Below are 16,739 nucleotides of genomic sequence, written 5' to 3' on the forward strand. Positions count from 1 at the left end.
CATAAATTTGCAAAGTAAATCTTGATTATAGTTATCAACTGCTTAGATGAAACAGTAGTCCCATTATCTGCCCTCTAAGTGTAATTCCTGTAACAGTAAATGCATTTCTCCCAACATTGTATCAATTGTGTAAAAGAATCTTAAACACTACAGGTATTAGCTATAGACATCAAAGCATGCAAGGTCAGTGAATCACTACAACAACGTCACCAAACAAACAGAATTCTTTGATCATTGTGCAAATACTGATGAAATAAATGCTAAATATATGTATCAGAACAGGACTGACTTCATAGTGTTGCTGATCAAAAAATTTGGAAATAATATTTTTATTATAGTATTCATATTAATATAAATAATGATGAAAACAAAATGTTGATGTACACATACACAGAGAAGAGCGAGATTTGTTATGGGCAAATCTAGAATTGTAATCCTCAGAACAGTTGAGGGTCATAGAAACAATACGAAGAGTATGGGAATGATACATGATTTAAAAAAATGGAAACAAAACACAGTATGACAAAAGAGGAAGCAGGCTATTTGGGTTATTTGAGACCTCACTCCGCCTACTCAAGTCTTGCACTGCAGGCCACTCCTGCCTGCAGTGTTGGTCAAGACGGGCAGGCTCATGGTGCTTACCTGGGATCTTGTTGTAGTCATAACATATAGGATCCTGTTTTTTTTTTCCGGGAACAACGAGATACCCGTGTAGCCAGTGCCAGGGGATTTGCTTTAACAAGACACAGGTGCAACTAATGAGGGTTGGGGAAAGCAAGACTAAGGAACAAAACCACATCAAGGAATGAGACAGAGAACTATGACAATGAAGACACTAGGGAGTGGCCAATCATAACAGTTGCAAAATCTTTTGAAAAAATTAATGTACATTGTTACAGTGAAAATGCAGGCATGTCATTCTTAGTGTTAATTAAGGTACATCTCATCTCTCCTTAATGTGTGTCAACAACACTTCAGACCTCGTGGCCTGATTTCCATGACAGAGAAGGAAAAAGCTTCTTGTATGTAACAGCAACCCTTGGCAGTCCTCAGCAGTGATGTCAAAATGCCAGATCCCCTAGCAGACTACATGACCCAGCAACCCATTCTTCTCCCTGCCAACAACTCCACCAATGAGAGACACTTAATCAGATCAGCATCACCAGAATATTGAACTCACCTGTACATCATTAGTATCGGTGTATATAAGACTGTTGAGAACTACCACTCACTGCAAAGTATTGCCATAAGTTTTCTGATAAGTTTTTCCATATGTTTTTACCGATTACGGGAATCTAAACCAGATCTCCAAAAACTATGCTTACCCCTTAACACTCATCCCTGTCGCCCTGGAACAGCTATGAGAGGCAAAATTCTTCACGAAATTAGACCTTTGTAGCACTTATAACCTTATAAGGATCAAGAAGGGAGATGAGTGGAAGACTGCCTTCATCACCACCAAGGCACACTATGAATACAAGGCGATGCCATTCGGTCTCAACGTCGCACCATCTGTGTTCCAGGCTTTCATTTATGGTGTTCTTCGAGCAGTCAAAGGGAGGTATGTTATCGCATATATAGACGATATCCTTATTTACTCATCCGATCTTCAGACACACATTCAACATGTTAGATCTGTACTGAAAATTCTCCTGGATAATGGACTGTAGGAGAGGGGAGAAATGTGAATTTCATACCACCACTACCACATTTCTGGGGTATGTAGTAAGTCATGGGGGAGTGACTATGGATGACAAGAAAATAGAAGCTATCTTGCATTGGCCAGTACTGACTACCATCAAAAGGCTCCAAAGTTTCCGAGGTTTCACAAATATTTATGGACATTTCATCAGAAATTTCATTAGTATAATGGCTCCTCTCACAGCTTTTCTCAAAGGATTTTCTAAATACCTTAGTTGGACTCAACAGCTGAGAGTGCATTCAACAGATTAAAGGAGGATTTCACGATGGCTCTCATCCTGAGACACTTGGACCCTACAATCCCATTTATAGTAGAAGCTGACACTTCCAACATTGGTATTAGAGCCATCCTTTCTCAATGACATAACGGGGAGAAACTACATCCTGTGGTGTATTTTCAAGGAAATGATCACCCACAGAACAAAATTATGGCATTGGAGAGCACAAACTGTTGGCCATCAAGTTGGCCTTGGAGGAATGGAGACATTGGCTAGAGGGGGCTAATCATCCTTTTTAGTAATCACAGACCATAGGAATCTAGAGTATATGTGTACAGCAAGACAACTGAGCCCCCACCAAGCCCATTGGTCCTTGTACTTTTCCAGATTTAACTTCTAAATTATGTATCGTCCAGGAAATCGCAATATTAAAGCAGATGCACTTTCCCGTTTTCATCAAGAGGAGAGTGAGGAAAGAACAGAGGAGGAGCAAACCATATTACCTACCTGGGTTCACCTGACGTCCATCAGATGGGAGATAGATAAAGAAATAGAACAGGTCACATGAGGAATGATCACCCCAGTAGAATATCCAAGTGACAAATGCTACATACCTGAATCTTGTCGAGACCATTTGCTAGCATGGGCCCATTACTGTCCTGGGCCCATTACTGTCCTCATGCCTCGTCCATTCTGGACTCTTTAAGGGAGAGTACTGTCATAACTCCAGCTCCCCTAACAGACTACAACATCCAGCAACCCATTCTTCTCCCTGACAACAACTCCACCAATCAGAGACACTAATCAGAGCAGCCTCACCATAGTATTGAACTCACCTATACATCATTAGTATCAGTGTATATAAGACTGTTGAGAACCACCACTCACTGCAAAGTATTACCGTAAGTTTTCTGAAAGCATACAGAGCATTACCCAGGTGCTTCTGCAGTCTCTTGTGATCTCAAAGCTAGACTACTGCAACTTGCTACTTGCTGGTCTTCCTCTAAGAGCCATCAAACCTCTACAACTTGTCCAAAATGCAGCAGCATGACTTGTCTTCAATCTTCTGAAGTTCACACATTACTCCACTGTTACGCTCCCTTCATTGGCTTCCAGTAGCTGCACACATCAGATTTAAAACCTTGATGCTTGCCTACAAAGCCAAAAATGGGCCAGCCCCTTCATACATTAGGTCAATGGTCAAAGCCCAATCCGTACCTGGAGTACTTAGAATCTCAAGTACGTCTCCGCTTGAAATACCTTGCTTCAGGTCTCATGGACGACAAGCATTGAGATTATTTTCTGTCCTGGCTCCAAGATGGTGGAATGAACTCCCACTTGCTGTCCAGACAGCAGAGTCCCTTGCAGTCTTCAAATGCAGACTGAAGACCCATCTATTTGCAGAATATTTAAAGGACAACTGACACTGCTCCCATATTGACTGACTAAATTAATACTTATTGTAGAGTATTATTGTAGGGTGTTTATGTTGTTTATGTAGTTTAAGAAACTCTAGCACTTATTGTTTATAGCACTTATCATTGTTTAAGATAGACCTTATGTATTTTGTACTTCTAGGTATCAGCATTCATCCCTGTATTCTACAGTATTCTAGTTCATCAGTATGTTTGATTCTAACCTACTGTACTAGGATGTATTCTATAAGTAAATGACAAAGCACTTTTGTAAGTTGCTCCGGATAAGAACGTCTGCTAAATGCCATAAATGTATTTTTTGATTGGATTATTGTGTACTGTACCTTGACTTTGTTTTTCTGATATTGTATCTTTGCCTGCCCGAACTGTTGATTCTTTATGATTTGGATTCTCCCATTACATTCTCGTTTGATCATACTTCTTGATTCTTCTACTCTTGGATTAAGAATAGACACCTACTATTTCATTTCCGCAAGTGTCTGAACTTGACCACCACCCAACAAGCGATATCCCCAAAAACAGCTTTCATAGCTTCAACTCTCTGATTATGGGGCTGGTGATCACATACCTTTCACCCCCAAGCTGAGAAGAATTCCTCAACAGTGCTGAGTGATGAACACGGTGGTAGCAGCTCTACTTCCCTCACAATATCAGAGTGGTGAAACCTGACATTGTACCAAATTACCACATGATTTGGCAGGTCATGTCTCACCACTCCCCTTTCATTCTCAGGTATGAGAGCAAAAAAACATGTAATGAGCTTTACAGTACAGTCTGTGATTATATATCATGCTATGATGAAATTTACATGAATTGTAATATATGTGGTATACACACACCTGTTTCCATTCCTAAACATTTGTATGATTCCACAGAAGACGGACTGAGCTAAGGCTGCCCCCTTTGACCCGCCCCAGCCGTACTTAGGCCATAGTCTGTGACAGTGGCTCAGTTGTCAGGGAAAATGTTCTGCCTTCTTTGCCTTCTCCTGCCTCTTCCTCCTCCTGTGAGCTTCTCGCCTCCTTCACACCATGCATTCGAACACCTACCTCTTGTGTGACCATGTACTTGCCTAGGTCTGTAACCAGTTTCCTGTTCCATTCACAGCAACATTGGTCACTATAGCCATCGTTTATTTATGTGTGCTTGTGGTTCTACTCTACAACAATTTACGTCTGTGGGATGAAAATGGAAACTTTTGCTGGAAACATATTGTGGAAGCCAGTCACAGGACTCAAACGGAACATATTGGCCCTTTTCTTTGGTACACACGCTGATTGTTGTATGTAATATTTTGAATGCCAGGATTTATGCATTGAATCACTGTGAGAATGTAAGCATGAAATGTGCATGACTGGTGACTGGTCACCATAAGCAGGATATGGTGGAACTGTGCATGGAACTATGCCAGCTTTGAGCAAGTTTAAAGTGCCTAATCAGCTGTGTGGACTCTCATAGTCATGACTTCCATGACTTCCATGACTTCCATGTTTCAGGCTTATCACATTGCCACCCCAGAGGTTTATGACAGGTTATGCGGGTTGTGAAGACTTCTTAGATCAATGTGAATTGTACGAATATAACATATGAGTCAGTTATACTGGAGCACAGAGTGGCATTTGTCATCAGTCAGTTCATTGGGAAATCTAAGGCTTGGGGTACCATGCAGTGACACAAACTCTCCGCTGAAGTGCTCTCCGTCCCTGTGTAGATTATACAGACTTAAATGCCCTCTTGTAGCCCTTTTCCACCAATGAGGAGCTGGAACCGGTCTGGTTCATGCACCTAATTTTGAACCATTCAGCACATTTCCACCAAAATAAACAGGTTCTGGAACTCGAAAAGATCATTCCAAGCTGGAACCAAAGAATAGCAGGTTCTTCAGCATGAACCGTGATGACAAGGGCATGTCAAATTGGAGCTGGACAGTGTAATTTGCCAGCACATTATGTTGTATTCAATGGTGTGTTAACAGACCAGCAAATGAGATGATTGGGGCACTGAATTCAGTTGCAGCAATGCTGGAAACTGACCATCTCTGTCCACATGGGCCAATAATGACTGTAGGTTGGTTACATTAAACACAACCAACATGTAGTGTTATTATATTTCTATGACTATTTAAGATAGTTATATTTGTTTTATTAATGTTGTTTATTTTCTGTTATTGTTATCTTTCTAATATCACCAATAGTAGATCCATACTTGATTTTTGGGTAAAAAAACATCTGTAACTGCACAAATGCTCGCAGGTAATCTGTACTTCACCAAACTTGATCTTCATCTATAATCTGATATGTAACAGGAATGGGGATGAATGGATGACTGCTTTCAGCATGGCCTCTGGTCAATACGAGTACCTGGTTTTCCATATGGCCTATCAACTGCACCCTCTGTCTTTCAGGTTTTCATTAATGAGGTGCTATGGGAGTATTTGGGTAGATCTGTTATTGCTTACATTGATGATAGTTTGGTCTATTCACCCTCTCTGGACCAACATGTCTGCGATGTATGCCAGGTCCTTGACACTCTCCTGTGCATCAATAATTTATATTCCAAGCTAGAAAAGTTTAAATTCCATCTGTGCCAGGTTAAGTTCCTAATCTATGTCATCAGTGAAGCATGTGAGCAGATGCAGGTCAGTAAGGTCAAAGTAGTGATGCAATGGCTCAGTGACATAGTTGCCCATGCATGCTGAACTTTTCTGGGGTTTGCCTGAGTTTTATCACCAACCTCCTCCAGGGACAACAGAACCTCCTGGTTGGGTGTCTTGTAGACTTTGCTGCAATCAAGTCCATCTTCACTACTGCCCCCATCCTCCAACACCCAGATCCAAACTGTTTACAGTAGAGGTAGATGTCACCAGTGTTGAAGCAGGAGAAATGAAATGAAGTTTGTGGCCTCAATGAAGAGTTGAGAAACTAGCTCAAGGGTGCTCAGCTTCCATCTGTGGTTATCATGGACCACAAGAATTTGCATTACCTCCTCGTCACCAAGAGACTCAATGACAGACAGGTCCAGTGGTCAATTTCCTTGTCCAGCTTTAACATTTCTCTCATTTACAGCTTCCAAAAACAAAAAGGTGGATACCCTCTAGCATCAGTTCTGCCTGGAGGACAGATCCACATGCCAGGACCCCATCCTACCATCCTCCTGCTTCCTGGGATCCACCAAGTGGAATTTTGGTCACCTCTCTGTCCCACTGGCATACTGTGGTGCCACCTCTCTGGGGATTGGTCCTCCCTCATTAACCAGGCACACACACACACACACACACAGCGGGAAAAGCCACCCCGGTTCAACATTTTGGGGGACAGCAGCAGTGTGATACATCCTAAGCACTGAATGTATCCTGTGCATGCTACAGAATGATGGTACAGCTGAGGTTTTTCACACTAAAAGTAATCAAGTGATTTCATCCCATCTATGTTTTTCATCCTAAACAGCTGTGGTCAACCCTAGCATGTATAGACCCAACTATATCACCCCTTAGTTTACACCCAGAGCAAAGGGGAGCTCTGCCTTTACACAACACAGAAAAATAGAAAATACAATGTTTATTAATTTTCTAATAAATTATTATTAATTAAAATAGGTCACCATAGCCTTGGATGGATAATAAAAGAATACATAAAATGGCATAAGTTTATTGAATACCCTTGATAAACCCACATCAAATCACTGAGCTTCTGATAAGCAAAGGGTGTTCACTAGTCACTAAAATCTCAATTATATCCACTCAGTAATATCAATTACTTCTGCAACTTGGCCCATCTTCAATGGGGTACAGAAAAGGAAAGATACAAAAGATCTGTCTAGCCACTGCTTCACACAATTAAATTTCCAGAAGGTCATAAAGAACCCATTGACCAGAAGGAAATTGGAACCTATCTATAGGCTTAAAATATGAGAGCAACCACTAAATCGGCACACTGAATCCTTGTACTGTTTGTGGGTGAGAGAACAGCAATAAACCATAAATCATTTCACACTCATATGTAGCCCAGATGCCACAGGGAATATTGGATCCCCATTCAGGCATAGTTACAGTAGGCAAAATTGAAAGATTGCTAGTTTGGTGACCACAATACACTAACAGGACCTGAGGTGCCCCAGTCAGTGCCTGCCCCTAATGTTTGCACCTCAGCACTTCTTACAGCTGATTATTTAACCTAAGGAGATAAGGTGCCTTGAATCCACAGACACATCCACTGCTCTGGACACCTAGAGCACCAAACTAGAGCATTTAGCCAAAGAACCACCAAGAAATTCAATCCACAAGGACCCCATGGGTGTCTGAATATATCTGAATGTATACCTTACCAGGATCCAAAGTGCCTGCCCACACTTAAATGCCACAGGCTACAAAGCATTCATGTGAACGTTGTGACGTAAAATAATTTCACTGCCAGTCATACCATGTATGACTATGTACGTGACAAATAAACTTTGAACTTTAACAGACTTGACTCTTCATACTGAACGAGCTGTCGGTCAGGTAAAAGTCAGCAGCCATCACTTTATACTTGTCTTTATAAAAGACGCATTTAAGATTTGCCAGTACTGACACACTTTGAACCAAGCAATGAAAATATGCTAAACACACCAGAGCAAGGCAAATGGTTTCAACACTGAACCCCCACCTTAATGTCTTTATTAGAAAATAGCAATAGAAAATTTCAGATTTTGTAACATTGTTGATTCTTGAATGCACTTACAGTTTTTATCAATCAATACAGGATTTATTAATAAACAGATATATATAGGCCCCCCTGTTGCAGTTGTTACCTATATATTTGCATTTCTGATAAAAGTGTTTTTTCAGTTGACTGCACTACTCTAACCTAATGGTGATGTCAGTGAATTCAATGACGTTGTGTGTGTTTTGAAAGCAAAGATTCATGAGGGTTGATTTTAATGTTCCTTTCAACAGAATTGGTTGCTTTGATTATGGAAGATATGAAATATTCATGGCACATGAATGTGTTAATGCTGTAATTTACCAGCATTGGTATGGAATCACAGACATGTGGATGTACTTACAAAGAGGATGTACCTACATGTGGCTGTACTTGCAGACATACTTTCTCAGTATTAAACTGAGAAATCATAAACACGCGTGCATGCAATGCCCTCTCCCCACAGACATAGTGCCTGTGATTTCCTTATACACCAGCCTACTGGGAGTGGGCTAATTAACTTTCTAATTGGTTAGATGACTTCTCATTCCCAGATGTCACAAGGCATTAAGTAGGCACACACCCTTACATGAGATGCTAAAGAGGAATTTTATATATATATTTGTGTGTGTGCTCTGTGTCTCAGAGGAGCAGCCTAGATTGCATGCCTGTGTGTGTTAGGTACACGAGTGAAACAAACACGTGAACCTGCCACTGGTCCAATGACGAGTGATGACGCATACCATTTAAAACCGTCTGCCTCTCTGCAGGACACATGGGATGCACACAGAATGTGTTATCTTCAAGTGTGTGTGTGTGTGTGTGTGTGTGTGTGTGCGCACGGGCACAAGAATTGGCACTTCATAAGCTCTCAAATGTTTGCAACAATTAAGCATTCCAAGAATGTGACTCAAAGTTCTCACTTCTCTCACTTCTGTTCTCACTCCTCCTCTCCATCTCTCCCTCGCTCCTCTTCTATCCATCTCTCCGACACTGTCTAATGGTTCTTTCTTTCCTTTGCTCTCTTTCCCAAACCCTCTTCATGTCCATTTCGATTTCCACAGTGCAATACCCTTTGACATGTTTTAGTGAATGGATTCTGATTTAGACTGCGAGAGATACCGCAGGTGCGTGCAGCATGGTGAACTAGGAACACACATAACTGTTTTTTTTTCTTTTTTCAGAAAGTACACCCACTCAAATCTGACTTCTCTCTCTCTCTCTCTCTCTCTCTCTCTATCCCTGTCTCTCCATCTCTCCTTCTCCTTCTTCTCTTGGCTCCCTATATCATGCAGGCAAATGCAAGACACACACATGCCTCTGCATGCACCGGTGCACACGCACACACAAACACATATAATGATCAAAAGCAGTGGTGCTCAAAACCAGATCAAAACTGACTCATGGCTTAACAAAGCGCTGTGGTCTTTTTAAAAATAAGCCCAGAAGATGAGGAGAAAGAGGAAGAAAGAGACAGAGAGAGAGAGAGAGAGAGAGAGAGAGAGAGAGAGAGAGAGACTCACAGACAAACACAGAGAGAAAAACAGAATGAGACAGACACGTACAGAGACAAAGATACAGAGAGAAACCTTTGCTTTGTTGTACAAAAATCAATGCCTGCAGAATAAAGCACAAAAAAAGACAAAGGACTAATGAAATAGAGGCTGACAAATCATCGATATCTTGATCTATAGATACAGAAAGATGGGAGAGAATTAGAAGGTAGATAAAGTGTGGGAGCAAACTGCAGAGATGGAGAAAGAGTGAAATCGTAAGAGTGACGTAAAGCTAACAAGGAGTGCAAGAGAGGGAGGCTGTAAGAATGAAAGAATGTGTGAGAGAAAAAGAATCTTGTTGGGGGTTAGAGAGAGAATTTGATCTAAATGATAGACAAGGGTATTAAAATATGACAGAATTATGCTAATTTCCAAAAAGTACTGAGATAAATCAAATAAATGTTTGTGTTTCACTATCACTAAATTGTATTATTTGTGTGTATTTGCAAAGAAAAAATTCAATGTTTGCCTTTATTGACATAACAGCAAGTATAGCTTTGTGTGTGTGTGTGTGTGTGTGTGTGTGTGTGTGTGTGAAATCTAACTGTAATGACATTTGGATATCTGATGAGCTCTTCCTATCGTATTGTGTAGCAACGACGCAGATCCTGTAGACTGTGTTAAGAGTGGGGGCAAAGTTCTATGCCTTCCGAACAACTCACTCTTATGAATTCCAACTTCCAGGCTCCCAAAAAGATCATCCTAACCCTCCCATCTCATCCCCTTTCTCACTTTACCCCCCCCCCCCCCCCCCCCCATTTCATTCAGCATTCAGTGACTCACCCGTGATTTCCATTAATATTCCTCAATCATCAGCTTGTTGTGATGATGACACGGTCCCTGCTCCTCCTTCCCCATCCAGCCCATTGTGTCTCACTGTTGACTGGCATGGCTATCAGCCAATAGGCTCACAGATGGTGAGTGGGTAGATGAGGGGGCACAGTTTGCGCACTTAAGCAGCAAGCAGTTGATGTCATACATTTTAAACCCTGAAGCTAGAAGTAAGCATGCACAGCATGAGAAGATTAAATGCTAAATTAATTAATTGGCTGAGTGTTTTAAACCGTGCTATGATCGCTTTTAACACCTTGTATATATCAGACTTGAATTAAAAAGAAGGTGTCAAAGTGATGTCACTGTAGGTTCTGCTGTCCAATTATTCCTGAAGTAGCTTGAAGTATAAGTATTGACGCAGGATGGATGCACGCAGCTTGTCAAATGTCTAGAAGCCATCAAATTATGGAGCTTTTTGCAGTTATTTAAGGGATATATTTGCTTCCTGCGGGGACTAGTGACGTACTGGTAAGACAGCCCAGCTTAGCACATAGTGGGTGACTGAAGCTGTGGCCTTATCATTTAGCTGCTCTTTCAGTGAATGCCATCTGGTATAGCTCAAACAGATAGACAGATAGACAGATAGACAGACAGATAGACAGATAGACAGACAAGCTGACTTCTTGAAGATTTCTTGAAGAGAGAGATGGAGAGCCTTTGACTATTGGCTTGCATCCAGAGAATGAAAAGAGACTCCCAATAAATGTTGTTCAAAACCACAGATATCCATTTATTTTTCTTTTTGCTGAAATAACAGCATGTTTCATAACTCATCCGTTCACACAGTTACATTCATTGTTAAATCAGACACATACATTCTTGGATCAAAAGGTGTAACTAAGCTTTGGTCGTCTGTGAGTGACCTCACAAATATGGTCACTTGAGAGCACCACTGTGCAGTTTGACCTTACCATAATGGCTGCCATTTTTCCATAAACCTTTAACATACATATTAAGACTAACTTTATCATGGCAACATTCAAACCTCCTCTCATTAGCTTCCAAAGTATAGATCTAAGAGAATATTGCTCAAATTAACCATCAAAGCCCAATAATTACATGAAGACCTTTCCAGCTGTATTTTATAGCCTGACACCCTTGAAATCAGACTTAAAACTGTTCCATTATCCTCAGATGCCTCATTTACTTTCTTATTCAGCTCTTATTTTTCATTTCCCACATGAGATGCTGCAGGAAATGGACTTTTCTCCATCTGAGTGCAGCTCTTTGTTTTCTCTTGACCATTTCTCTTTTTTATCTCCCATTTCTCTCTTTTATCTCCCATTTCTCTTTCCGCCACCCACACCCACCCGTCCGCACAAGCCTTCTTCTCTGTCTCACTCTGTCCTTGCCCTCTCCACTTTCACTGTTAAATTTTACCAAAGGGAATAGCAAGCTCCTCCATTACTGCTGCTTCCTCTCTTTCTCACACTACTGCACTTGTGTAGTTGCTTCTGATTCTTCATGCAGAAACCAAAAGAGTGGACAGCTGGACAAAGAGAGAAGAAGGATCAGGTGCAAATCTGTAGCAGAGAACATGGCTGTAAAGGAAAATAAAATGGGACAGAAGTTAAGGGAAGTGCAGAATCACTGCATCACCATGTCCACCCCTACTCCTATGAGAGCTTACGAAGATGGGTGGCTGGATGGCTGGATGGATGGATGGATGGATGGATGTATTATAGAGAGCAAAAAAAAAAGTCTACATTGTCTCTTTAGCACTTATCAGTCTGTATTAATACATGAGTATTAGTCAAAACAATGCCCATTTATCAGACCATGTGTCATAATGTCGTGTTTCCGATTTATAATTCATTAGTCAGCTGTCATACTACTAACATCAGTCCAATTACTCAGTCACCCAGTCAGTCCATGGGTATTGTGGTCCATTTTCAACAAATCCGGCAGTACTAAACAATGCACAGGTGGTTTATCATATAGTCAGTCTAAGTTAGGCAAAGTATTCTCATTCACTTTCGCTCATTTTCGCTCATCATCCATCCGATTTTGGGAGGGCAGACGTGTTGATATCAGGCTCCTAGGTAATGTTAATATATGTTTCTGGTTTGAAGTGAGTTGAGTTTTGAAGCTTTAAGAGTTGAGAGTGCTTGAAAGGAGAGTCTCACAGTGAGCAAATTGATACATACATGTGTTTATATTTGAAAAAGAAAGAAAAGCATATTATGTAATTCTGTTACAAAATGGTGATAGGAGTGAAACATATCCATGACAAAGTTACCATAAAAGACAAAAAGCAAATTCATTCACTTGCTCTCTCTTGCTGGTAGACTGATCTTGCCATTCGTGGACAACACAGATGACATAATTTACAGGAACATTCTGAGCCAATCAGCACACAGGTGATTAAACACAAAGACTTTTCTACAGCTCTCCTTTTGACAACATCATGGTATATATACAAGAGGGACTGTTGATGTCATTGCTGGAAGATGAAAAAATGAGAAAGCTAAATATACTTTCCTTATTTTCTCTGACCCGGGCGTGCTGTCTCGATCTGGTTTTTTCTTTCCCACTCTATTTCAGACGCCTGCTTCTTTGTCCACTGTCTATTCATGCTTCTGTGGACCTTCAGTGTTACCTTGTCATATGCCACAGCTTCTCTCCTTGCTTTCACATTCCCTCTCTCTGCTTCACTTGCCCTGAATCATGATATCATTGGATATCCATTATATAAAGGATGAGGTTGGACAGCCATTGATCCAGATAATAATCTGAAGAACTGCTAATACCAGTGAGATTAGTGTTAGGAGTCATGTCTATTTAACAAAATTACTATGACCAGTGCAAGTAGCAGTACTGAAACTGGAACAATTTGAATAACAGTACTAGCTGCAATAATAAAGACAGTTCTAGTCATGGGACTATCACAAGCGGAAGTTACAATAGCTAAAGTAGCACTAATACCAGCCAAAAAAGGCAGAAGTATACAAATGTTGTACAAATATCTAGGAAGGAACCATATATCCTCAGTCCATATGGACTGTGATATATGTGTATATATATATATATATTTATATATATATTTATATATATTACTTAGTAAACATGTCCACAAGGAAGGAGGACAGTGTACCTGTTGACTAAACAAGCCCTCTGGTACTTGCTATCATTCCCTTCCATTGTGAATAATGGCCTGCACTGCAGTACCTGCCCTGTATTCCCTGCTTCCCCTACTGTATCCTAAATCAGTGTAGTGCCCTCTAGGTGCCTTCAGGTACTAGAGGCTCAAACTGGACAGAACAGAGATACAGGTAAGCTGGAAGTTAAACAGGAATCAGGTATGGGAGAGTTAGGTTGAGTAAGCTGGGTTTTCTCTTCTCCAGAGAGTGGAAGAAGAAAAGGGGGATGGAGATCCCTTGCAAAACACAAAAATTCAGCCAAACAGGAGATGAACACAAACAGTCAAGACGGTCATGGCAAGCAGTAAGAGAGTGGAGGGAGAAGAGGAAGCGGAAGAGGAGAAGGGTGGCAGGCCTTCGAAGTCAGGCGGGCACTCCAGCTCAAAACAGCGGAGTGAGGTGATGCCGGCATCCTCGTTGCCATAGTTGGCCCAGTACTCTTCTGGGTCCAGCTTGGGGAGCAATGCCTCTTCCTCACCCAGCTCATACTTCATGGATGTAGATGTAACAGAGGGTTTGCCAGAGAATGGGTGAGCCTTCACAGTCTCGGAGCTCTTCTCAAAGACGCCCTTGGTGGAGCTGACAGGCTTGTGCTTGGAGAACCACCAGCGGGTCTTGGTGCTGAAGGTGGTGGTGGTGGTTCCAGCCAGGGAGCCGGGATCGGGCAGCGGGCACAAGGCGAAGTCCATCTCACGCAGGAAGCGCAGGTCAAGGCCGCGGCGGGCGGCAGGGGAGGCACAAAGAAGCTCTGAGCTGGACACCCGGTTGGACCTGAAAAACTCCCAGAGAGGCCGTGCCTCACAGCCACATGCCCAGGGGTTGTTGTTGAGCCTCAGGAACTGGATGGATTCCACATCGCGCATGGCTTGGCCAGGTAGCTCAGCCAGCGAGTTGTTGAACAGGAAGAGCATGGTGAGGCGGCCCAGGTCGCGGAAGGCGCGACGGTTGACCTGCCGGATACGGTTGTCGTGCAACAACAGGCGGTCCAGGTTGACCAGGCCACGGAACACATTCTCGGACAGCGTGCGGATGCGATTGCCATGCAGGAAGAGCTGGCTGAGGTTGATGAGGTCAGCGAACAGGTCGTCCTGGAGGAAGTGGAGCTGGTTCTCCTGCAGATAGAGGTACTGCAGGCTGTAGAGCTTGTGGAAGATGTCATGGGGCAGGGCGGCCAGGCGGCAGCGGTGCATGTGCAGGCTTTGCAGCTTCTCCAGGCCACGGAATGCTCCACCCTCCAGGCGACGTAGGTGGGGGTTGTCACCCAGGTCCAGCTCCTCCAGATCACGCAGCTCGCTGAAGGCCCCGGCCTCGATCCAGGTGATGTTGTTTGAGAAGAGCCACAGGACCTGGGGAGCAGGAGAGACAGGGTGTGCAGGAAGATGATAGGATGCGGGGGTGTGGAAGGAAGAGGAGTAGGTCATGACAAGGGGGAACAAGTGAGAAGGTAAGAATGAGAACATACCAGACATACATGAACACCTCTTAAACACATTACATCAGTAAAGTGCAAATATGCATACACATTCTGTTGTTTTGCTCACCTTCTCTCACATTCTCACATACGTACACGGGCATGCAAACACACACACACACACACACACACACACACACACACACACACACACACACACACACACACACACACACACCACAACACTCTTTCCCACCTGAGTTCCAAAGCCAAAAGAGCCCACTCTCAGTTCAGCGATGCGATTATTCTGCAGAAAGACGCGCTGCGAGTCGTAGGGAACGCCGGTGGGCACGGAAGTGAAGTTCTGCGCCTGGCAGCTCACAGTCATGGGGTTCGGGTAACACACGCACAGGTGGGGACATCCCTGCACAGGGGCGGGTTTCACCACGACCAACCAGACAACCAGCCAGAGCGAGAGGCCACCTTGATGGAACAAGCGGAGCGCGTGAAATTACAACGAGTTCAAACTGGAAACTGGCTGTGAGGAGCTGTCCATACGTTTTAGTGCTGAGATGTTATCGAAACTGTTAATTGTATTCAAACACTTGTGATGATTCTGTGAAACGGACATAACTGAGGTTAAGAAGCAGATATCAGGCAGGTCTCCATCCAACATTCAATGAAACTATCGATCGTGAATTTTAACTTCGCGATAGTGAGTCCAACTATAGGAAACCACAGTTTCTTAGTCTGACGGTAGTTTACACTACCTCTGACTTCCTTACTAAGCTAGACAAAGAATGATATGTTTTACTTGTCTTCAAACTTCCAAAGTTATTATACATCTAAGAAGTGTTAGAATATCTTCAGTATAGACACAAAAAGATTTCTGTTGCTTCATTACATCGTTCGGTTATTAGAGCGTAAAATCAGATGTACTTGAATAAAATGTATATTTGATAACGTAGAGAAAAACACTTTTCATTGTAAAGTCCGTGAAAGACTAACGTCAGTGCAAAATAAGCACACACAGATTCACACAGAAATAAGCAAACAACATAAGATACTCACTCCTAAAGTTGTGCGCAATGGAGCTTCGCAGGCTCCGCGTAAAAGTAGACGTTTCCATTCTGAACCAAAGCCGAAAGCGAGTTAGCCTTAGGAGGCGAACGATTCCTTGCTATCTCCGCTGATGCTCTGGTCCCCGAGTCGGAGCGACTGAGAGAGTGCCGAAAGCTCGGTTCGAACACAATTTATACCCAAGCCGGCGGGCGCCTACGGTAGTGGGCACCACGGAATCTCTCCTACGTCATTAGCCGGGTCAGGCTCTAGCGAGGGTGGCAAACGGAAGAGGAGGGGTACACAGGTACGGGGGGGGGGGGGGCAAATGAGTGTTCATCGAGAACGCGCACATCAATAAGGCGAGAGGGAAGTTGGTCTGCTTAGAGATTGGTTAGAGATTTACGTTACGAGGATGGAGACGCACGCACGGGAAGGACGGGGGGAAGCGGGCACGGTGCCGGTTAATGCCTGAAACGGGAGGAGGAGATGAGCGCAGCACGAGGCAAGCGAAGTGTGCACACGGCCACACTGTTGGCGTCGGCTGCGAAGCCCATTTGGGACAAGTTTCCTGCGCCTTCCTAGTGAGAGGTTTGAATGAAACGCACTGCTTAGTGGCAGACTCCTACTTTGCAGAGGAGAGACTATGCCATGGAGACAAAGTTATCTATTCAAATGAAGTTTGAACGCTGAAAATCATTAGAA

General features: G+C 42.9%; 1 protein-coding gene across 1 annotated transcript; it reads right to left on the reverse strand.

The window, feature by feature from the left end:
* Nucleotides 1-11,708: 11,708 nt before the first annotated feature.
* Nucleotides 11,709-16,178, reverse strand: rtn4rl2a (reticulon 4 receptor-like 2 a). The gene is made up of 3 exons (XM_027000484.2): nucleotides 16,047-16,178; nucleotides 15,232-15,458; nucleotides 11,709-14,910 (listed from the first exon to the last, which is right to left on the reverse strand). The coding sequence occupies exons 1-3, from the start codon at nucleotides 16,102-16,104 to the stop codon at nucleotides 13,819-13,821; spliced, it is 1,377 nt and encodes a 458-aa protein (XP_026856285.1). The 5' UTR covers nucleotides 16,105-16,178; the 3' UTR covers nucleotides 11,709-13,818.
* Between the last annotated feature and the right edge of the window lie 561 nt (nucleotides 16,179-16,739).

Source organism: Electrophorus electricus, chromosome 11, assembly GCF_013358815.1.
Source record: "Electrophorus electricus isolate fEleEle1 chromosome 11, fEleEle1.pri, whole genome shotgun sequence".
NCBI lineage: Eukaryota > Metazoa > Chordata > Actinopteri > Gymnotiformes > Gymnotidae > Electrophorus > Electrophorus electricus.